At 43.2% G+C, this 24,758-nt stretch overlaps 1 protein-coding gene across 2 annotated transcripts in view; it reads left to right on the forward strand.

The window, feature by feature from the left end:
• ca5a (carbonic anhydrase Va) overlaps window positions 1-24,758 on the forward strand; it is a 43,514-nt gene that overhangs the window by 2,884 nt on the left and 15,872 nt on the right. For both annotated transcript variants that reach the window (XM_043706812.1, XM_043706811.1), the window contains exons 3-4: window positions 15,941-16,059; window positions 17,946-18,041. In XM_043706812.1, the coding sequence (XP_043562747.1) occupies window positions 15,941-16,059; window positions 17,946-18,041 (215 nt within the window). The remainder of the gene's footprint in view (window positions 1-15,940; window positions 16,060-17,945; window positions 18,042-24,758) is intronic.

Genomic DNA, 24,758 nt, shown 5'->3' on the forward strand with positions numbered 1-24,758 from the left:
GGGGAAGTGAAAATCATGGAGGAGGTGGAGGGTATGGGTGGTGTCCCGAACGTAGGTGGGGAGTTCTTGGATTAAGGGGGACAGGACTGTGTCAAGGTATGCAAAAATGAGTTCGGTGGGGCAGGAGCAGGCTGAGATAATGGGTTGGCCGGGGCAGTCAGGTTTGTGGATTTTGGGCAGGAGGTGCGGGGTTGTGGGACTATGAGGTTGGAGGCGGTGGATGGTAGATCCCCCGATAGTCCCACAACCCCGCACCGCCTGTTTCTATGAGCTTGGAGGCAGTGATCATCTCCCAGACCATCCATAACCTCATCACTGCAATCAGCCCCAAGGATTCATAGGATGTATGGAAATGGATCATAATTTTGGAAGTGTTTCAGATAAATAAAACTTGCTCTTCCTCTATCTTTTTCTTTCATTTAAGTCACTCCTTAAAACCTTATTCCATATTATATTTTTGATTATCTATTCAAATATGCCCATATATTCTCAAAGCTTTTGTGTTAACACACCTTGGGATGCTTTATTTTTTTAAGCCACTGTATAAATGCATGATTGGTGTTGGACAGGGGTGTACAAAGTTAAAAATCACACAACACCAAGTTATAGTCCAACAGGTTTAATTGGAAGCATGAGCTTTTGGAGCACCTGATGAAGGAGCGGCGCTCCGAAAGCTATTGCTTCCAATTAAACCTGTTGGACTATAACCTGGTGTTGTGTGATTTTTAACTATATAAGTGCAAGTTGCTTTTACATTCATTTTTGATTTTGGGTCATTCCTGCTGATTTCACTTGGTTAAGTGAAAATTGGACTTAAATATTGGGAAAGCAAATAATTTTGTAGTTTTTACCAGCAACAAGACTGAGAAAACAAAGTGATATTTGTCACTGTAATTTTGATATTACAAGCATTGCTTTGTGTTAGAAATTTGTTTTTTCGTTAAAATGTTCAGTATTGATGTTGAAGTTGCATTAGTTCCATACATTCTGTTGATGTAATGCAGTCTTTGGGTAGAGAATTGTGTAATCTTGCATAAAGTCCAAATGGAGGCAGATATGAATATACAGTCATACCATCAAAAGGCAGGAATATGTCATTTGGCCTCTTGAGCCTTTGTCACTATTTTAAGCTGATGTCTGATCTGATTATAATCTCATCTACGTTTCTATCTAACTCCTGGTAACCACCCATCCTTGTTTAACAAAAATATTTTTAGGGCAGAGGTGGATGATAAAAGGATTCTACTTCCATCATCTTTTAGAATAGAGTGTCAAAGACACTGAACCCTCAGAGAGAATATTTTGCCTAATTTCTATTTTAAATGGGAGGTGCATTCTTTTCAAACAGTGACCCTTAGTTCTTGATTCTCCCAGAAGAGGTAACATCCCCTCTGAATCCAACCTGTCAAGACCTCTCAGGATCTTGTATGTTGCAATCAAGTTGCTACGATCTTTTTTTATTATTCACATGATGATAGCATCGCTGGCTTGGTCAGCATTTATTGCCCATCCTTAATCGTCCAGAGGGCGGTTAAGAATCAACTACATTGCTATATGCCTGGAGTGACTTGTAGGTCAGACCAGGTAAGGATGGCAATTTCCTTCCCAAATTGTAAACTCCAGAGTGGTGTGTGCAGATTGGAGGATCTTCTGAAGAGGCTGCTCTTGGGCTTGTCCAAGGTGGCCACGAACAAACAGGTTCAGGTGACAGACCATAGACAGAGTCGGAGTACCCAACTGTCTGTCCCTCGTAGGTGGTTACATATGTGCTTGAGTTTTATTGGAAGGGAACATGCTGAATCTACTTGCACTATAGAGGTTTTTAGAACAGAGGTGCTGAGGTGTATCATGACTCCTGTACTGACACTGTGTTATAATTTTGGTAAGTTTCATTTTGTAATTTTCCCTCGACTGCTAATTTTTCTAGTTCAGCCCCACATGGGGCTGACTAAATCATATTATTAATTTCAATGAATAAAGCCTCACCCCAAACAATATTTTTCTTTCAACTTACTGAGTTTCTCTATAACATGATCTCTGTGATTTCCCTTCAGGAACAGATAATTCTATTTTGTTTTGTTTAATTTAATTATAACCTTAATTAAATTATAATTAATTTATAATTTAAAATGATAGAAAGAACGGCTAATGGTGGCGAACTACACTAAACACAAACCAGAGATGATTTTGATATATTTCTCAACATGTTATGCTTGTTCAGGCAGTTTTTGTAAATGCTCCAGCTTGCCTTTGGTTGAGAAGGTAAAGCAGAATTGTTTCACAGCTCCAATGACATTATTTTTAATTATATAGTCATGCTCAGGGGTTACCTACATCCCTTATTAAGAAACAATGACATTGTTGAATGTAGACTTGAATGATGATCTAATGAACTTCATTCCAAACAGGTCAAATTTGCAATTCTGCAGTTTTTTCATGTTCTATAGTTGTCTGGAATTTTAACAATCTACAACAACGTAACTTCTGATTTGTAGTTCACATTTTCCATTTGCTAACCTTAATGATTGACCTATCTCCGTATCCATTTATCTATAAATGATTAAACCGCTTGTGATCAAATAACCTTTTTTTGGCCCAGGTTAATAAACAGATCCATATTATCAGATGATATGACAGTGTGTCATTAGGACTGTGTCCTTGAACACTTGACATTGTGTGTTCTCTGATGAGAATATCTTACAAATCTCATCATATACTTAAATAAATTTTATATTTCCACACTCCCCGTTTAAACAAAAGTGCTGGTGAAGATCTACAGCATCCCACTGGACTTGGTTCCATCGTTACTCACATGCTATCGCTGCCAAAATACATGGATACCATCTTGGGCTAAGTTGCATTTTCATTTAAAATACGTATGTCTTATAATACAAACACTGATATTGCTTTTGTAAAGGTTAGACATGACATGTAGGTTTTGAAAGCTGAACATCTTACATTTTCCAGATTTGTAGAAATGTTGACCATCATGGTTTTTCCAACCCTTTGGATTTTTCTGGAGATTTCTAGAATGTATTAGTAAAGCCATTTAAATCATTTTCAGGTAAACTAAAATTCACATGCACTTTCAACTTAAACCCTTTGCTGAAGATTTGGATTAACAAGTTGATCTCATGGAATGAGTAACGTTTTGAGTCCGGCATGACTTCTGAAGAAGATTCATATTGGACTCAACATTAACTTTGTTTCTCTTCGCATAGATATGCAAAGGGCCAACATGGTGGCTCTGTGGAGTTTGCACATTCTCCCTGTGTCTGCGTGGGTTTCGTCTGGGTGCTCCGGTTTCCTCCCAAAATCCAAAGGCATGCAGGTTAGGTGAATTGGCCATGCTAAATTGCCCATTGTGTTCAGATTAGGTGCATGAGTCAGGAATAAATATAGGGGAATGGGTCTGGGTGGGTTACTGTTCCAAGGATTGGTGTGGACTTGTTGGGCCAAAGGGCCTGTTTCCACATTGTAGGGATTCTTTTTTTAAAAAAAGTGCTTCAAGAGGTTAGTAGTGGCACAGATCAACTCCAGCATCCCAGATTGCTTTGGATCTACTACAATTTACCTACTGTCACAATAACTCCACAGCAGACGCCATTTCCCTCGCCTGACATTCATCCCTGGAACACTTGGCTAACATGGACACCTCTGTCAGACTTCTGTTTCTTTATTTTAGCTCCACCTTCAACACCATAATTCCAAAACTCATCTCAGTCTCTGAGACCTAGGACTCTGCTCCCCGTTTTGCAACTGCCTCCTTGACTTCCTTAGCCACAGTATGCAATCTGGGTCCATAATCTGGTGCTGCGGCCACTGTCATTCATCATTTACGTAAATTATTTGGATGAGGATTTAGGAGGTATGGTTACTAAGTTTGCAGATGACACCAAGATTGGTGGCATATTGGACTGAAGAAGGTTATCTGGGAATGCAGTGAGATCTTAATCAACTGGACAAGTGGGCTGAGGAATGGTAAATGGAGTTTAATTTAGATAAATGTAAGATGCTGTATTTTGGTGGGTCAGATAGGCGATAACACCTCCTCCACGATAATTTTCGACACCAGTGCCCTGCAAGATCGCGTACTCAACCACTTACTATAATCCTCATACACTGAAAACTGTGCAGCAAAATTCAGCTCTAACTCCATTGACAAATTTGCTGATGACACCATTGTAGTGGGTCAGATCTCAAACAACGATGAGACAGAGTAAAGAAAACAGAGAGCTGAATGACATGGTGTAAAGACAACAGTTTCTCTCTCTATGTCAACAAAACTAAGAAGCTCTTCATCGACTTCAGGAAATGGAGTGGAGTAAACACCCCTGTCTGTATAAGTGGTGCTGAGGTGGAGGTTGTTGAAAGATTCGAGTTCCTGGGAGTAAAATATGACTAACAATCCATCTTGGTCCATCCACAGTCAAGTAAGCATACCAATGCCTCTATCTCTTCAGAAGGCTAAGGCAATTCAGCATGTCCACAATGACTCCTAGCAATCTTTAGAGAGGCACCATAGAAAGCATCCTGCCGGGATGTATCACAGCTTGGTATGGCAACTGGGATGACCAAGAAAGATGAAGGCAGTGTGATAGACATTGTCTACATGGACTTTAGCAAGGCCTTTGATAAGGTACCACATGGTAGGTTGTTGAGCAAGGTTAAATCTCACGCGATCCAGGGAGAGCTGGTCAATTGAAAAAAATATTGACTTACAGTCATAGAGATGTAGAACATGGAAGCACACCCTTCAGTCCAACCCGTTCATACTGGCCAGATACCCTAAACTAATCTAGTCCCATTTGCTAGCGCTTGGCCTATCTCCTTTTAAACCCTTCCTAATCATATATCCATCCAGATAACTTTTAAATATTGTATTTGTCCCAGCCTCCACCACTTCCTCGTGTAGCTCATTCCATACACGCACCACCCTCTGCGTGAAAACGTTGCCCCTTAGGTCCCTTGTAAACCTTGCCCCTCTCACCCTAAACCTATGCCTTCTTGTTCTGTACACCCACACCCCAGGGAAAAGACCTTGTCTATTTCCTCTATCCATGCCCTTCATGATTTTATAAACCTCTATAAGGTCACCCCTCAACCGCTGACGCTCCCAGAGAAAACAGCCCCAGCCTATTTAGCCTCTCCATCGAAATCAAACCCTCCAATCCTGGCAGATTCCTTGACAGTAGAAGACAGGGTGGTGATAGAGAGCTGTTTTTCAGATTGGAGGCCTGTGACCAGTGGTGTGCCACAGCAATCATTGATGGGTGCACTGTCATTCATTATTTATATAAATGATTTGGATGAGAATTTAGGAAGTATGTTTAGTAAATTTATGGATGGCACCAAGATTGGTGGTATAGTGGACAGTGAAGAAAGTTATCTTGTTCAATTGGACAAGCGGGCTGAGGAATGGTAAATAGTGTTTAATTTAGGTAAATGTAGAATGTTGCATTTTGGTGTGTCGAACCAAGGCAAGACTTGCACAGAAATGTTAGAGAGAATAGAGATCTAGGGGTACAAGTTCAAAGCTTCTTGAAAGTAGAGTTACAGGTAGACAGGTGAAGAAGGCTTTTGGCATGCTTGCTTTCATCAGACCCCTGAATATGAGCGTTAAGACATTTTATTTCAGCTGTGCATGAGTTTGGTGAGGGCATATTCACATACTTACTGCATGCAGTTCTGGGCAACCGAATAGAAAGGATAGTATTAAACTAGAAAGAGTTCAGAAAAGATTTGCTGGGATGCAACCTGGACCGGAAGATTTGAATTATAAGGTTGGATAGACTGGGACTTTTTTCCCTGGAGCATAGGAGATTTAAGGGTGACCTTAGAGATCTGTAAAATCATGAGAAGCATAGATAAGGGGAGTCTAAATTTAGAGGACATAGGTTTAAGGTGAGAGGAGAGAGATACAAAAGGGTCCAGAGCGCCATTTGTTTCACACAGAGGGTAGTGAGTGTTCAGAGGTAGTGGCTGAAGCAAGTACAATTTTGTCATTGAAGAAAAGTTTAGACAGATACGTGGATGGGATAAGTATGGAGGGATGTGGAATACATGCAGACAAATTAGACTAGTTTAATTGTGAAAACCAAAAGATTCCAGAACGTCGTCTTTCCCACTGTTAACAGCAGTATTAATATATTAACATATCTGCCACTGATGTTCTTCTAGGGGAGTGGTCGTGAGTTTGGAAGATGTTTGAGGATCTTTGGGGAATTTCTCTAGTGCAACTTGTAGAGAGAACACACTGCTGCTACTGAGTGTCAGTAGTGGAGAGAGTGGATGTTTGTGGATGTGGTGCCAATCATGTGGGCTCCTTTGTTGTGGATGGTGTCAGGCTTCTTAAATGTTGGAGTTGCACTCATTTAGGCAAATGGGGGTGGGGGAGGGGAGTACTTCATCACCTCCATGACTTGTGCCTTGTAAATAGTGGACATGCTTTGGGGAGTCAGAAGATAAGTTACTTGCTGCACAGTTCTTAGCTTCTGACCTACTCTTGTAGCTATTGTATTTAAATAGTGAGTCCAGTTGAGTTTCTGGTCAATGGTAACCTGTGAGGATTTTGATAGTGTGAGATTGAATGATGGTAATACCATTGAATGTCAAGGGGCATTCAATCTCTTATTGGTGATGGTCATTGCCTGGTATTTGTGTGGAGTGAATGTTAATTGACAGCCCAAGCCTGAATATTATCCAGATCTTGCTACGTTTAGACATTGACTCCTTCAGTATCTGAGGAGTCTCAGATGGTGCTGAACATTGTGCAGTCATCGGTGAGCATTTCTATTTACAGTGCAGGGAAGATGATTAAGTAATTGAAGATATTTGTACATAGGACACTACCAAGAGGAACTCCTGCAGAGCTTTCCTGGAGTTGTGATGACTGACCTCCAACAACCACAACCATCTTCCTATGTGCCAGATATAACTGCAGTCAGTGAAGAATTGGTCCCCTAATTGCCATGGAGTCTAGTTTGGCCAGGGCTTCTTGATGCCACACTTCCTGAAATGCAGTCTTGATGTCAAGGCTGCCACTCTCACCTCACCTCTCAGAATTCGGCTCTTTTGGCCATGTTTGAATCAAGGCTGTAATCAAGGTTGTCACTAAGTAGGTACTGCTTGATAGTGTAGTTGACTACACCTCCCATCACTTTACTCATGATCAAGAGTCGACTGATGAAGTAGTAATTGGCCACATTGAACTTGTTCTGTTTTTTATGTACAGGACATACTTGGACAATTTTCTGCATTGGGTAGATGCCTGTGTTGTAACTGTATTGGAACAGCCTGACTTAGGGGTGTGGTGAGTTCAAGCACAAGTCTTCAATATTATTGTCAGACTGTTTTCAGGTCCCATAGCCTTTCCAGTATTCAGCACCTCAAATAATTCCAATATCACTTGGAGTGAATCAAATTAGCTGAAGACTGGCATCTGTGATGTTGGGAATCACTAGAAGAAGCTGAGATGGATCATCTACTCAGCAGTTCTGGCTGAAGATAACTTCAAATGTTTCTGCCTTATCTTCTGCACTTATGTGCTTGGCTACCCCATCCTTGAGGATGGCATATTTGTGGGGCTACCTCCTCCAGTGAGTTGATTCATTGATCACTGCCATTAATAATAGCAGAGCTTTGCTGCTTATACTGTTTGGTAAACAAGTAGTCCTGTTTGGTAGCTTCATCAGGTTGGAAAGTTATTTTTATGTATGCCTGGTGCTGGTCCTAGCATGCCCTCCTGCATTCTCCATTGACAGAGATTGATCCCCAGGGTTGATGGTAATTGTTGAGAGGGATATGCTGGCCAAGGGGTGGCAGATTTATTGGATCATGATCTTGCTGTTGTTAATGATCCACATAGTTTTATGTCATCAATAGATTCTTAATTCAGATTTTTTATTGAATTCAAATTAATTACCTGCTGTGGCTGGATTAGAACCCAGGTCCCTGAACATTAGCTGAGTTTCTGGATTAATAGTCTCTCTGGAAGCTTCTCTCTGGTTCCCATTAATGACGTTTCTCCTGATGCAAGAAATGACATATATCCTCAGCCTGGCAGAGGGAGATCCCACAGCCTGGCAGAAGGATGGTGCCTTCAAAAACTGCAAGATAGTTTGATTTCTCCCTGGTTGTCCTCATTATCAACTTATTGAAAGTTCAGAGGATTAAATCTCAGATATAAAAATGAAATGTATATTTTTTGGGGCCTACTTGAAAAGATTTGTTTGTATCAATATCATCTGAAACCAAGCAAGATATAATCAGCTTGGCCGATAATGTCATGAATCATAGAATCTGCTTAAGTGAATTGGCCAGTTATGTCACATTTTCTTTGCTTCTGATATTTTTAAAATTCATTTGTGGGATGTGGGCGCAGCTTGCTCGCCAGAATTTATAGGCTGTCTCTAGTTGCCCTTGAGAAGTGGTAGTGAGCCGCCTTCTTGAACCTCTGCAATCCGCTTGCTATGGGTTAACCCACAACGCCTTAAGGAAGGGAATTCCAGGATTTTGATCCAGCGACAGTGAAGGAGCAGCGATGTATTTCCAAGTCAGAATGGTGAATGGCTTGGAGGGGATCTTGAAGGTGGTGGAGTTCTCATGCAGCTGCTGCCCTTGCCCTTGTAATTGGAAGTGGTTGGGTGTTTGGAAGGTGCTGTTTGAGGATCTTTGGTGAATTTCTGCAGTGTGTTTTATAGATAGCATGCACTGCTGCTCCTGACCATCAGTGGTGGAACGAGTGGATGCTTGTGGATGTAGTGCCAATCCAGTGGTCTGCATCGTACTGGATAGTGTCAAGCTTCTTGAGTGTTGTTGGAGCTACACTCACCTAGGCAAGCGGGGCGTATTCCATCGCGCTCCTGCCTTGTGCCTTGTAGATGCTGAACAGGCTTTGGGAGGTGTGTTACTCACCACAGTATTCCTAGCCTCTGATCTCCTCTTGGAACCACCAGGTTTATGTGGCAAGTCCAGGTGCTTTTCTGGTAAATGATAACCCACAGAATGTTGATAATGGGGGATTCAGTGATGGTAACAATGTCAAAGCTTGATGGTTAACTTGTCACTTATTGGTGATGGTCATTGCCTGGCATTGTGTGACACAAATGTTACTTGTTATAAATCACTTAACAGTTTCTCTCTGTCTGCCTTTGTATAAAGGTGCAGCTGGATTTAAGAAGATTGGGTTTCAATCTTAGACATTAGATAACTTTGGTTTAACATTGCTCTGCTAAAACGACTGTGTTATAAGCAAATTGTTGAATCATTGGTTTATGCTATTAAACCTGGTGTCTGATAATAGTTATTCACAGAATCTAGTACTGGTTATTCTTTTAGAAATCTGGTTCAAAACCATGGGGCTTAATTTTGAGGTTCATGGAGTATTTTAAATTTACTGTGTTGTGAATAGAAGAATAGGGAGGCTGATTTGATTTGGCTGTGTCATAACAACAGAAATAATATGATACACCATGAAGATGGGACTTTATATTTCCTAGAGCTGAGATTCCTTCTGCCGGTAATCATGGATCGACCCAACTGTAACAGGTAGATTAGTGAAGAGAAAGTTTAAGTTGATTTTTTCCCAGTCCAGCAGGTATGTCCTTTAGAACTTTGCCAGTTCAGTCAGTAGTGGTGCTACTGATCCACACTTTGTGATGAACATTGAAGCCACTCCACCCAGAATTTTGTGCCCACGCCAAGTGTTTGACCTGAGTCCTTGAGATTTCACTGAGTCCGGAATTATTGTTTAGGACTCACGGGTGACATTCCCTCTAAGCTGCTTTGCCACATTGTAGCTGCAAAGTTCTATGTACCCCAATTGGCTCTGAGGTATGTTCAGTGCAAAAACTTTTTCTCAGGATCGCTGCTCCCAGAGTGATGGGTCTCTCTTTTAGAAGGTATGGAGATGGAGGTGTCTGCAGCATTGTCTGACACTGTGTTTACTAATCTGTGGGACAGCTCTCCTAATTTTGGCACAAACGCCCAGATGACGGAAGGACTTTGGAACCTCAACAATATTGTTTATGCTGTGTTGTTTTCAGTGCTTAGATCAATGCCAGATGGTCCATCAGTTTTATTAAATTCTTCAGGTTTTGTAGTAGTATGACACAACTGGCAGTTAGTGGTGATGAGTGGCTTGCTCGTCCATTTTGGAGGATGTACAAACATACCAACATCCTAAGTAAGAGCAGTGGGTGGTCCCATTTGTGCCCTCTCTCATGATCTGCTATTCAATATGATAATAATTGATTCATTTGTGTCTCAAATGTCACATTTCCACTTGCCCCAATAACCTTTGATTCTACTTCCTAACAACAATCTACCCACCTTTCTTCAATATCTCTGCTTCTACCTCCTTCTGACACCGATCGTTCCAAAGTCTCACAGCTTGAAAGAAAAGATTTCTTCTCATTTCCTCTGTGCTGAAAGGACAAATCCTAATTTTAAAATAGTGCTGCCTAGTTTTGGACTGACCCACAAGTGGAAACATCTTTTCTATATTTATCTAGTCAAGAACATTTGAGATCAGTCAAGTCACCCTTCACATTTCTAAACTCCAGTGGAAACAAGAAACGCCTGTCCAACCTTTAAAGCAACCTGCTTACTCTAGATATCAATCTAATAAATCTGCTCAAATAAAAACTGATAGAACTGTGGTTGCTGTAAATCAGAAACAAAAATAGAAATTGCTGGCAAAGCCCAAAAGGTCCAGTAGCATCTGTGAAGAGAAATCAGAGTTAACATTTCGGGACGAATGATTCTTCCACAGAACTCAGCCCAAAACGTTAATTCTGATTTTGCTGCATAGATGCTGTCAGACCTGCTGAGTTTTTCTTGCAATTTTTGTTTGTCTCTAATAAATCTGCTCTTTTGATTTAATTTATTATTGTCACATGTACTGAGATCCACTGAAAAATATTGTTTTGCCTGCTATATCTGAGCTGCCTCTAATGCATTTACATCCTTTTAATTAAGTAAACCAAATCCTCAACAGTATTCAATATGTTAAACATAGCATCCTTATTTTTATGCTCTGAAGAAGAGTCACACCGGACTTGAAATGTTAATGCTGCTCTCCTCTCCACAGATGCTGCCAGGCCTGCTAAGCATTCTATGTTTGCTTCAGATTTCCAGTATTTTGTCTTTATCTTTTTTTTAATGTTCAATTCCTTTTTTTAATCATTCATAGCATGTGGGCATCACTGGTCAGGCCAGCATTTACTGCCCATCTCTAATTGCCCCAGAGGGCAGTTAAATGTCAACCACATTGCTGTGGGTCAGGAGTCAATATAGGCTAGACCAGATAAGGATGGTAGATTTCCTTTCCTAAAGGTCATTAGTGAACCAGATGGGTTTTTCTAACAATTGACAGTGGTTTCAAGATCATCATTAGACTCTTAATTCCAGACTTTTGTTGGATTCAGTTTCCATTATCTGCAATGGCGAGACTTGAACCTGTACTCCCAGAACATTATCTGGGTCTCTGGATCAATATTCCAATGATAATACCACTGGACCATTACCAGGATTACAGCTGAACCACCATACTAACTTTTTATGACTCAAGTTAATTGCAGCAGTTAAGAAGTCAGCTCACCATCACCTTCTCAAGGGCAATTAGGGACAAGCAATAAATGCAGTGGAGCAAATGATACCCATGTCTCACCATGAATTAAAACAGTGTATCAGAACACCAAAATCCTTCTGCACCTTGGATTTCTACAGTTGTTGTGCACTCAAGGATTAATTTGCTTTTTCATTCTTCCTGCCAGTCATAACATCACATTTTCCCACATTACACCCCATTTGCTAGATTTTTGTCCTCTCGCTAACCTAAGTTTATGCATCTGAAAGTTCCTTATGTATTCCTCACAACATATTTTTCTTTCTATCTATCTTGCTGTTATCTGTGAATTTAGCTGCAATGCTTTCACAACCCTGTTCTAAATCTGCAACCTCAGAAACTGTTTAAAGACTCGATGATGAAGTCCATCTAAACCTAAAGATTTGTCAGTCCACAGGTCCATCAGTTTGTTTAATAGCCCTTCTCTCATGATTGCAATTTTGCTGACTTCCTCTCACTCTTCTTCCTCCTGATTTATAGCTGTGACTGGAAGTTTTCCTTCATATTGTCTAGAGTGAAGAAAGAAGCAAAATATTGGTTTACTTCATTCTCCATTTCTTTATTATCAGCTGTTAACTCGCCTGTTCTCACTCTCTTGATGACCAGCACTTTTTCTTTTTTAATGTTTGTAGAAATATTTGCTATCTGTTTTTACATTACTAGTAAGTTTCCTTTCATATTGTAATCTTTTCCTCCTGATTAACCTTTTTTGTCATTCTGTGTTGTTTTGAAATTCTACCCAATCATATGACCTGTCATAAATCTTTTGCACAGGTGCATGCTTTTTCCTTAAATCTGATGCTTTTGCTCATCTCTTTAGTTAACCACAGGTAGAGTCTTCCCTAGACTGGGTTTTTTTTAAGTAGGAGTATGCTTGTTGATTTTCTGAACTATTCCCTAATTGTTCGCCATGTCTATGGGTCTATCCCCTAGGCTAATATGCCAGTTCACTTCAGCTCACTCATCTTATATGCCCACATCGTTACTCTCATTTTAAATTTAAAACAGTAGTCTAAGACGCAATCTTCTCCTTCAAATTAGATGTAAATGTTACCATACCTTAACCCTGAGGTGATAAATCAGTCATATTATATTACATAATACAAGTTTAATATAATGTGCTCTCAGGCTGATTGCAAAATGTGCTGCTCTAGAAACTACCTTTTTAGGGATAATATGAATGCCTTATCCAGGCTATGGTCAATATGATTTTTCCAGTTTATATGTAGATTAAAGTCACCCATGATTATCGCCACCCCATTATCACAAAACTAAACATTGTATTCTTTTTTACTTTGTCCCACATTGGATTACTGTAAGGGGTCCTGTATCCTGTCAAGGTAATTGAGAATTTAGTAACAATGCTGCATTTCTAGACATCTCGACTAGAGGAATTAAAGATGACAGATTTCTTTTCATAAAGGACCTTAGTGAACCAGATGGGTTTTTAACCACAATCAACATTGGTTATATGGTAGCCATTAGGCTAGCTTTTAATTCCCAGGTTTTCTTGAATTTAAATTTCACCATCAGCTGTGCTGGGATATGAAACCATGTCCCCAGAACATTAGCTTGGGCTTCTGGATTATTAATCATGTCATGCTGCTGTACACTGCTGTGTTTCCCAATGAAGATAATTAGGGAGTACATGTTGAGATCAAGGTATTGTAAAATATGACTTAGTGAGTTCCATAGTAACCTTCCTTTTCTTCCCTTGCTGTACATCTGCTGATAATTCAACTTCTTTTTGCACTGGTGTTCTGTGTTTTACCTAGTGTTACTTCCTGAATTTCCCCCAATTTACTTGTTCAAAATAGGCATATTTCAGATGGTGCTTGCACATGCTGATATAATTGCGCAGTCTCTCCTGTTTGCCCTGATATCAATTGTATTACTTGAGAAACCCTGAAAAGGGATGCAATGTGATGTGCAGTGTATTCAGCCAGTGACTATAGATACAGGAACATCACAATGGTTCTTCGAAGTCAGTGTTAGCAGGAGGAAAAATTGTTGCAAGGCCTTACTTCATTCAGCCAGATCAAAATCACCAAATACTTCATCATTTATAAAGTTAATTAGGATCTTCAGCTCTTTATAGTGGCTGGGAACATCTGCTCTTGTTAATGGCCGAAGGATTGCAAGTTAGCTCATCCACCAACGGTGCAGTTTATGTTCTTTATTGTTTGTAATATTTTTCTTTTTGACAAATGAGCATACATTTCAAGCACTAATCAAATAGATATGTCAGAGTGTGGCCTATTTCTTTGGTCTGATCATATTTGATAGAACATCATAAACCATGATGCTGAAGTCCCCAATCATGCACTGTATCTGGAAAGTGCGCAATATGGAAACTCTTTGTGCTCTTCTACTGTTTCTAATTGCCCCTGCAAAAATAATTAAAGTATAAAGACTGCCATAAATTTGTCCTTTTTTTAATGATGTCCCAACATCTCTGTATGCTCCTTCAATGTGTTACTGCTGCCAGTTTTATCCTCCTCTTTCTCTAGCTAGAGCAGAGTTATCAGAAAGAAACTGATGCAGGAAAGTAGTGTGTTGCCTAAAGCCTCTTAAGATTTCAGAAGTTACATAGACACCACAAGCACTTTCAAATTATTAAGAAGCCAAAAAAGTATTTTAAACTACCAACAAAATGTCTTCCAAACCTTTTCATTTTTAATGAGAGCAAATTAAAATTCCCATGCTTCCATGTACTGGCTGTGTTTTGTAGGCAGGATGAGAAAGTGGTGGTTTTCTAGTGCTGGTCAACATGAACACATCCTAGGAGGTGTTAACAATGGTTTGCCTATGTTTCAAAATGTTTGTGCCCTCTTTGTTTTCTGTTCGGACACTAGCTCTGAAATCAAAGCCGGTATGAAAATTGAGAAGGGTAGACATTTAGTTGAAAGAAAATATATCTTTGGTGGTATCTTAATCTAAGTGCCTAAATTCTTCCTTCTGCTCTCTTTCCATCAAGTCAAAGCTTCACATTGAGAATTGCACACTCAGAGTATATGGCATACTTGAGTGGAGCTGAATGAAGCAGCAAGAAAAATCCTGGCTCGAGTCCCTCCAGAAGTGTCTATTCAAGTAAACACCAATCTTCAGTAGTCAGACACAAAATAGCCTCCTCAATGTAATTTCCTCAGAAAATCTTTATTGTTACTGATGTAGCACGAGTTATTTAAAGAAGGCATGCAGCATAAAGAGAAAAGCTGTGTTTTTAAAATCTTGATTTAAATATAAGAGTACAGTTTTGAAGAAACCTGAGAGAAATTTGCATACATTTAGGAAGGTAATTTAGGAACAGATTTTAGTGACAAACTTGAGATGATTAATTTTTAAGAATAATTCATCCTCTCTTGAAAATCAGTTGAAAGTTCCAGGTTTCATTCTCCATTGTATTTGTAATGATTGAAACCAGGTGGATTTTATTGTCTATGACACCTTTTATTGGAGATGTTAACCTTGGCCAATCAGGGAGCCCTGGCTGACGATATAAACAGGGGATTCTGCTGTTGTATACAGCTGTAAATATTAACTGTTTTGTAATTTGTTTAATAAAATATTATAAACAGGAAAAAAAATAAACAGGGGATTCATAAGCTCCTCACTTCAGGGACTGACTTTGAGCTGGCTAGCCACAGCCAATGTACTGTGCACATGTAAGTAAAAGGTGATTGATGAGTGGATACTGGCCTCCGTGCAATTTTTTTCATATATTGAACCTAAAATATTGCAATTTTGTATCAAAAAGTGATTTTGTAATGGTTAACTATTCTGATGGTCAGCTGACTATTCTGCCGACCTTGAAATGATAGTCAGCAATGAGGGACCCTCTTGTGGTGCAGTGGAAGTGACCCAACCTCTAGACCAAGAGGCCCAGTTCAAGTCCCACCTCTCCATGGGTGTGTAATTACATCTCTGAACAAATTGATTAGGAAACTAGGTTAATTAATAAAAATAGTGAGCAATGATGTTGGAGAATATGTGTAAGTACTAGCTGATCAATTCCTAAGTGGTATGTGTATTTTGGAGAGAAGATAAAAGTGACACACACTGTTACCATGGAAATTAACTTCCATGATTACGTGTTATGTTTTTCTGTTTACCTATGCTCCATGACCTTGATTACCTGTGAACAACTCCAATAAAGGGAAATTCAAAAATATGTATTGGCTGTAAATAAAAAGATGGCCTGCTAAATACCAAAATGCATTTGCTTGTAGCTAAATGTTTGCTTCAAATATCTGTACAAGTATAGCCCATAATAGAAACCTAATCTGGAATTTTATCTCTTTTCTTTGGCAGTTATTAGTAGCGGACCATTGAAGAACCACTACAGATTGAAACAATTTCATTTCCACTGGGGTTCAAAAAGTGATCGTGGATCAGAGCATACTGTCAACAATCAGGTGTACCCTGCAGAGGTATTGTGATGTAATTCTATATTTGTTGCTGAAAATTCTGAATCTAAAATGCAATTCATAATAGCCCAGAATGTTTGGAAAGGTTGAACTGATAAATTGAACAAAACAGTGATTTCCTCCTCTTAATACTGCCCAAGATCCAAAAGGCAGGACAAGCATGGATGCAGATTCCACCATTGTCGCTTTGTACTCTAGGTAGCCAAGCAGGAGGCTGGAAGAACACAGCAAGCCAGGCAGCATCAGGAGATGGAGAATTTGACATTTCAAGTGTAACCCTTCTTCAGGAATGGAGGTGGGGTTAGGGGGATCTGCAAATAAAGAGAGGTAAGGGAAAGGTTATGGGTGGGGAGAGGGGCAAAATGGTGAGCTAGTGATAGGTAAATAGAGGTTGTGTGTGTGTGTATGACCAGGTTGGTCAATGAAAGGAATGAATCCAGTCGGTAGCTGGAAGGAAGGGTCAATCAGAGGAATGGAAGTGAGGGGCAGAGGCTGGGAATGGAGTCAGGGAATGGGAATGGAGGTTATTTGAAATTGGATAACTCAACATTCAGTCCTCTGGACTATAGGCTGCCCAGGTGGAAGATAAGGTGTTCCTCCAGTTTGCGGTCTGATTCACTGTGACAATGGAGGAGGCTTAGGATGGACATTTTGGAGAGGGACTGGGAAGGGGAATTGAAATGGCGGTGACCTTGAGGTCAGGCTGACCCTTGGGGGCCCAGCTGAGGTGCTCTGTGTAATGTTCCCTTAGTTTACATTTGGTCTCACCAATGTAGAGAAGATCACATCAGGAGCACTGGATGCAGTAAGCTAGGTTGAGGAACCTGGGCAGCCTACAGCCCAGAGGAGGTAAAAACAATGACTGCAGATGCTGGAAACCAGATTCTGGATCAGTGGTGCTGGAAGAGCACAGCATCCGAGGACAGGCAAAATCGACGTTTCGGGCAAAAGCCCTTCATCAGGAATCCCACCCACCCCCAACTCCCTTTCGAACCCTACCTCATCCTTTGCATTCCTCCTACCAACCCTTCCTTCCGGCTACCAACTGAATTCATTCCTCCTATCAACTAACCAGGTCGTACTCACTACCTGTATTCACCATTCCCCCCTTCCTTCCAGCTACCAACTGGATTCATTCCTCCTATCAACTAACCAGGTCGTATTCACCATTCCCTACCCATAACCCTTCTCTCCCACCCTCTTTGTCTGCAGCTCCCCCTACCCCCACCTCCATTCCTGAAGAAGGGTTATATCTGAAACGTCGACTTCTCCACCTCCTGATGCTGCCTCGCTTGCTGTGTTATTCCAACCTCTTGCTTGTCTACTTTGGATTCCAACATCTGTGGGTTTTTTTTCTGTCTATATATACTCCTGAATAATCCAGAAAGACTATTGTCAGAAGACAACATTGATCAAAGCTAATAACGAATTGAGAGAATCACATTAACTTTTTGAATCCTGATTCAGAAATTAATTGTAGATACCGGTGAGCAACATTGGTAATTTCTTTAATACTTATCATTTAACCATTAACATAGAAACACAGACATATTTATGATACAGAAGGCTGTCAATTGACCAATCATATTCATGCCAGCTGCAGTGCGTTATCTCACATTTCCTCATGGCAGAAATGAAGAATTTTAGCTATCTCCCTGAATGTGTACATCACTTATGTTAATTGACACTAAACTTCTGCAACTCTGTAACACAACCTTTGTAGTTTTCTATTATAAAAGGAAGAAAGCACTGTGAAATATAACAGACCTTTGCGTTTCCTTTTATTTTTAAAATGTGTTAAGTGGTATCTTTAGTTATTCTGAAATATTGAAACAGTACAATACACAGTTAGACCATGATTTAACAGATTGTTATTCTTGCTATTTTAGCTTCATTTGGTTCACTGGAATCCAGTAAAATGCAACAACAGTGATGAAGCCATTTTGTCTGAAGATGGCCTAGCTGTTATAGGAGTATTTCTAAAGGTAACGTCAAATAATTTAGCATTTGCAGATGATTTGGATTATTACTTGTCTCAAATCATGACAGTACATTTCATTTCATTGACACCTAGTGATTACCTCAATCCTGTACCTATAAAATTGTGACATGCATTGGTTATCCTGCCCCAGAGAATTAATGAGGCCTAGATACACTCCATACACAGGTTTTCCTTTGGGTAGGCTGTGTGCTTAGGCTTGGGGCAGAAAGTCCAGACAGAGCTGGCGGTTTGATATTTGTGCTCCAAGATGCCATTATCATTAGCAATCAAGATTTGTAACTGAAATAACAGAAGTTTAGGCCAGCTTGTTCCTATTATGTGAAGGGCAAGGTTGGCAGGAGTAGGGAACACTGGATGACAAGAGGTATTGATGTTCTGATCAAGAAAAAGAAGGAGCATATGTCATATATATAGACAGCTGGAATCAAGTGAATCTCTTGAGGAGGAATAGGAGTACACTTAAAGGGGAAATAAAGGGGACATGAGATATCATTTGGCAGGTAGGGTAAAGGAGAACCCAAAGAGATTCTACATATATATTAAGGGCAAAAGAATAACCAGAGAGACAATGAGTTCATTAAAGATTAACTAGTCTGTCTATGTGTGGAACCACAGGATAAGATCCTGTGGGTAAGATCCTAAACAAATGTTTCTCATCAGTATTTATTGTGGTGAAATATATGGAAGATAGGAAACTCAGGAAAATGTCTTGAAAAGAATATACATTAAAGAAGAGGTGGTGCTGGAGGTCTTAAAATGCATAAAGACAGATAAGTTCTCAATACCTGAGCAAATTACCCAGAACATTGTGGGAAGCTAGGGAAGAAATAGTAGGGCCCCTAGCAGAGATACTTGTGTCATCAGCAACCATGGGTGAGGTGTCAAAAGATTGTAGAGTGGCATTATTTTAAAAAAGCTGCAAGGAAAAGCCAGGGAACTACAGTCCAGTGAGTCTTAAGTCAGTGGTGAGTTAGTTGTTGGAGGAGATTCTGAAAGACAGATCTGCATGCATTTGGAAAGGCACGGACTGACTAAGAAGAGTCAGCATAGCTTTGTGCTTGAGAAATTGTATCTCTCAAATTTGATTGAGTTTTTTGAAGAGGTAACCAAGAAGATAGATGAAAGCAGAGCGTTAGATGTTGTATGCGTGGACTTTAGCAAGGCTTTCGACAAAGTTCGACATGGTAAATTGGTTAGTAAGGTTAGATCACTTGGGATCCAGGAAGAGCTGGTCAATTGGATATAAAATTGGTTTGATGTAGGAAACAGAGGCTCGTGGTAAAGGGTTATTATTCAGACTGGAGGCCTGTGACCAACAGTGTGCTGCAAGGGCCAGTGCTGGGTCCACTGTTGTTCAATGTTTTATAAATGATTTTGATGAGAATAAAGGAGGCCTGGTCAGTAAGTTTGCGGATCACACTGATATTGGTAGTGTAGTGAACAGTGAAAACGGTTATCAAAGAGCACAATGAGATCTTGGTCAAATGGGCCAGTGGGCCAAGGAATCTCAGTTTCACTCAAAGGTGTTGCATTATGGTTTGACAAACTCGGGCAGGCCTAACAAAATTAATGGTAGAGCTCTGGGGCATGTTTTCGAACAGAGACACCTAGGGGTGTGGGGTACGTACTTCCTAGAAAGTGGTGTCACAGGTAATTGGGTGATGGGAAAGGCATTTAACATGTTTGCCTTCATCAGTTAAAGCATTGGAGTGCAGGAGTTGGGACATCCTGTTACGTTGTACAAGACATTGGTAAGGCCACTTTGGAGTACTATGTACAATTCTGGTTATGTTAAAGGAAAGTTGTTATTAAACTGAAAAGGGTGAAAAACAATTTCAAGAATGTTACTGAGACTGGAAGATTTGAGTTACAAGAAGAGGCTGGATAAGCTGGGACTTCTATCTCGAGTGTAGGCAGCTGAGGGGAGACCTTATAGTGGTTTTTACATTTAATAAGGGGCATAAATAAAGTAAATAGTCATGGTCTTTACCCCAGTGTACGTGAGTCCAAACTAGAGGGCATAAATTTAAAATGGAAGGGGAAAGATTTAAAAAAGACCGGAGGGGCATATAAGAAACGAGCTGCCAGTAGAAGTGGTAAAGGTGGTGTTAGCGCGGATGAAATAATATCAGTCCGAGCCCAGAGTGCGGTTCAACAATCGGTAACATTTATTGCTACAGTAACGCCGGCGGAGACCAACCGAGGTCCTAATCTCAGCTGCTCTGCTCTTCCCGCGCGCAGCTGCATATTATATACTTTTAGTTGTCAAGATGTGTGGAATTTGAGGATGAATGGGATGATAGTTCCCCATCATCACTGGAGTAGGTGCAAACAGTAGGTTTCCTGCCGTCCCGGGAGAGTTGCAGGGCACACACAATAGGGTGCTAATTGGTTTATGTAAAACGGGTCCGGGTATTATCTGCTTGTCTCTCTCTGTGAGGGCAGGGGTTAGCACCCCCCTTTGTTCCCTTGGGGTGTTGGTGTGTATTGGTCTGTCCGTTCCTGTCTAGTGGATGTCTGTCCTTTGTGTCAGGGTGGCTCCATATCGATGGGTATGGGTGTGTTTCAGTCAGTCTCTTGATGTGATTAGGAGATGGGTTTCCATATTAATTAATTCCGGAGTTTTGGTCCGTGAGTCATGGGTAGTGTTGGTCTAGTGTGGATTTTATCTGTCCTCTGTCTCCTATCTCCCGGTCACGTGGGCGGACCGGCAGCTGCTGAGTTCTGTGGGTTTAAAGCTGCGATTGCTGTTTAAAACACAAAATGAATTCTTATCATTTCCTGATGTAGGCATAGTCCCGTGGCAAAAGCAGGGCGGCTCTGATGCCCGCTTGCAATGTGAATAGCTCACAGTGTCTTTGTGAGCAGCGTTTCCTTCTCACAGAGGGTAGTGACTGTTGTGACTTCTGTATTCTTACGTTCAGGCCCCAATCCCACACCCTCTGTGCCCACCCCTGGGACTGCAGAGCTGTGTCTGTGTCCTCCTCTAGGTCCTTTACATGCGACTGCAACTGGTGATACAATTTCACTGAGTGTCCTACCCGGGTCCTAAGCTCCTATAAGACCTCAGCCAAATGTGGGATGGGGGCTTGTTCAGGCTCCTGATATTCCCTGATGGTGTCCCTGAATTTATCAGTAATTTGTATGGACTCGGGGTTCCGTCGTCGGACCTCTGAGATGTGAGCTTGCCCAACCGTGACTGGGCGCCTGGGGGTGAAGCAGAACTCGTGCTGGGGAATCGGGCACTGCAGTCCATTGTACCAAAATGAGGTTCCAAGAGTGGAGACACAATATCGTCCCCCCTCACCATACCCCGCCCTAGTGAAGTGGGGGCCCGTGGGTTCGATTTCAAGGGTGCAGCCCTGTGTCCGGTTGAACCCGCAGTCCGCTCCTTCGTAAGGGGTGAGGGCAGATGGTAATTGCCCCCCGCGGCACCCCGTACACAGCGCCATTTCGAGATATGGCTGTGTGGTGAGCTAATCGATATTTGAGGGAAGCGTTTTCCCGTATGACTCCGATGTTCTCAATGTGAAACAGGGGAAATGGCCCCAACTCTGGGGTGACCACGGGGATCAGGAGGACAATCCCGACTCCTGTCGCCTCACTGACCTCACAGTCGGGAACCACTGGATATACTCTGGTCATACCCTTCAGAGTCCGGCTGTCGAGCGGCCCGGAGTGCCCCGCGAGTGAGGCCAGTTTGGCACTGTCGATCCAGTCGGGCACCTCCCCCCTTTGGACCTGGTCAAGATTATGCCGGATCTGGGCTACCATCCACAGGCCATACGCATGGCACAGCTGCCCCTCGTGGATATGGGCTGTGTTTTCTCTTTCCCGGTCTATAAGGCGGTTAATGGTGTGGACGTGTGTCTCCAGGACTGCAATGCCGTCGAGCTGGGTGTATGCTCCCTCTCCCCCCAGGCGTGCCTGGTCTGCCTGATTTGTGAGAGGCGTCTGTAGCAGGTCCCTCATTACCCCTTTTAGTTGCTCGATCTTTTCGTTAAGGCCCTGGATGTCTAGGGAGTTTACTACGGATGTCCCCGTGTTGAGTCCTGTGAGAGCATCGTTGATTATGTCCTGTCTGTGTCGTTGTGTGTCGGACGTTGTCATAAAGGGCCTCTTGCCTCAGTGGCGCGCAGCGCCTCGGGTTTAATCGGGTATTGTCGGTGCGGGGCGTGTACGGGCTTGGGTATCCGCTCAGGAGGAGAACGGACGAGGCCGCAGTCCTGCTTGCTCGTGGCCCACACCTCCGGGACTAGTTGGCAGACGGCTCCGAAGGCACCGTCCTTGGCCCAGTCCCGGGCGATGGGAACACTGGATGCAAGTGTAGCGACGGATTTAGTGGGCACCCATCTCCCCTCGTGGGAGCTCTTGTGAAGATCGCGGGATGTTCACAGGAGGCGATGGTGGAACACATCCACCACCTCCCCCAGCTCGCCCAGGAGGTCGATACCCATAATCGTCCTCTCCGGGTTTGGGCAAACCCAGAAATGTACGGGGAGTAAAATGTTGTCCACCTCTAAGAGGACAGCCTCACTTCGGCGTGCAATAACCGAGCTCCCCCCAACTCCTTTAATGGAAATGGAGTGGTGGGTTGAGGGAAGGTCGAGGTCAGTGAGGGAGACCGACGCCCCCGGGATGGGGGCCGACGCTACTCAGTCTTTGCGTCGAGCGAGCATCTGTAAAAGCTCGAGCAGCTGGCCCCGACTGAGTTGATCCCAGTCGGGGGTGGTGGGTTTCGGGCTTGGGCTGCGGGTTTTGTGGGGTCAGAGGTCGCTGTTGACCCCTTGTCTGGGGCGCACCTGGTCGTGGGGGCGTGAAGAGTGCGGCTGTGAGGGTGGCCTGCCCCCCTTTTGGCCCCAGGGACGTCGGAAAGAGAGCGGGCATTGGGCTTTTCGGTGTCCTGGCTGTTCGCAGCGGAAGCAAACGTCCGGTCCGTCCGTCGAAACTGCCGCAACAGCGGGGGCTGCTCGGTTGGCAAGGGACATGGCCCAGTTCTCAAGCTCCGCAAAGGTGACATAGGGCACCAGGCACGTCCGTAGGACTGCCTGGTGTGTGGGGCTCAGACCGTCTTTGTATAATTGAATGAATGCGGGGTTCTGCCTATCAGCGTCGGGAACCCCGCTGTGTGCTCGGAATGCCTCAAACTTGCGGACCCCATATTCCTGGGCGCACTCCCCAGGCTTCTGAAGTGATACCCCAATAGCGTTCCAGTCGACAGGTGTATGGCCGAGCACCTCGCTGACATCAGCCTTGAAGTCGGCGAGGGCAACCTCCTGTTCGCGACGGTTGTCGCTGAGGTCAGCGCACCAGGACCCGGCCTGGTGCGCGGGCCGGAGCCTGGACCACAGGTTCTCCGGGAGTTTGGTCCGAACCAGGCCGGCCACATCCCTATTGTGAAGGTTGTGGCAGATCTGCATCTCCCTAAGCCTCTGCCAGAATTCTGCGTTATTGTGCCAGGGCTTAAGGGCGGGGAGCCTGTCCAGAAGTTTCATGGTGTCGCCCGGGGTCAGGGAGACGTAGGTCATCTTAAAGCGGGGGTTATGGGCAAGGGTCGTGGCCCGTCCCCTATTCCCTCCCCCGGGGGTATATTCAACTCTTACCGGGGCTGCACAGGCATAGCCCGAGCACGATTCCCGGGGGTCCTGATTGTCCATGAGCCCCTCCCAGTACCAGGTGGAGGATGGCGGGGCGCTGGGTGCATCGGTTAAGGTTGGTAAAACCGTATGGGCAGCAAGTGCCTGGGCTTCTAGATGCTCCATGGCCTGCTGCTTCTATTCTTGGACATAAAGCTGAACCTTGCCAGCAAGCCTGACGTGTGCCTACAGCACCAGGACGCAAGCTTTCTCGTACCTATCTTTCTTCTGGCGGGCCCACCACTCGCGCTGTACATCCAGCGGGTCAGCGGGTTCCCAGCCTGAGCGAAGGATAGCCTTAATAAGTGTCTTATTCTTGTCGGCTATAAAACGGGTAAGGGACCCTCTGGCCCCCAATCTAGGTCTTTGGCCGCGCTCCCACCCATGGTAGGGGCGCAGCGGGTGTAACTTAACAGAAGCTAATTTAAAGTAAAGCTAGCAGGCGTGCTAAGGGATGTCGCTGGCACTGGCTTATTAATCTCCCAGTCGGGGAGCCCACCCCCTGTAAGTCGAACCCTAGCCCTGCGGGTTAACCTGGGGGGGGTAGTTACAGACGGGGCGCGTGTCGATTCCTGAGCGCGCAACCCCGGGTTTCCGTGAGTCTCTCTCTCTCACCGCCTGACGTTCAGCGGCCGTGTGTACCCCACAAACACTGGGCGTGAACCAGGGGCCCGAGTGCAAGGAGGGGGGGCGTGAAGTCAGACCTAACCGCGCCTGATCCTACAGGGGCCAATACCTCGGGACCGCGAGGTCAATGGGCAGAGCGTATAACCGCCGGTTGGCCCAAAGGCCCCGCGTCTCGGGCTGGTTTGGATGACTTCCCTTCTTGTAGCACGCGTAGACCTCCCAACCTCTACCGCTTACACAAGGAAGGCGCTAAAACCGGGCTCAACGTACAATGGGGTCCCCTAACTCCCACTGCAGAGGTCAACCAGGAAGGCTTGTTTGGTCGGTTTTTAACAGGGGGGGTCAATCTGTCAGGGTCTCGTACCTAAAGTCGTTGGTCCAAGGATAGTCCATCAGTCACAGTAGCACATTGACAATAAACGATAATAATAATCACG

This window comes from Chiloscyllium plagiosum, chromosome 17 (genome assembly GCF_004010195.1).
Source record: "Chiloscyllium plagiosum isolate BGI_BamShark_2017 chromosome 17, ASM401019v2, whole genome shotgun sequence".
NCBI classification, from domain to species: domain Eukaryota; kingdom Metazoa; phylum Chordata; class Chondrichthyes; order Orectolobiformes; family Hemiscylliidae; genus Chiloscyllium; species Chiloscyllium plagiosum.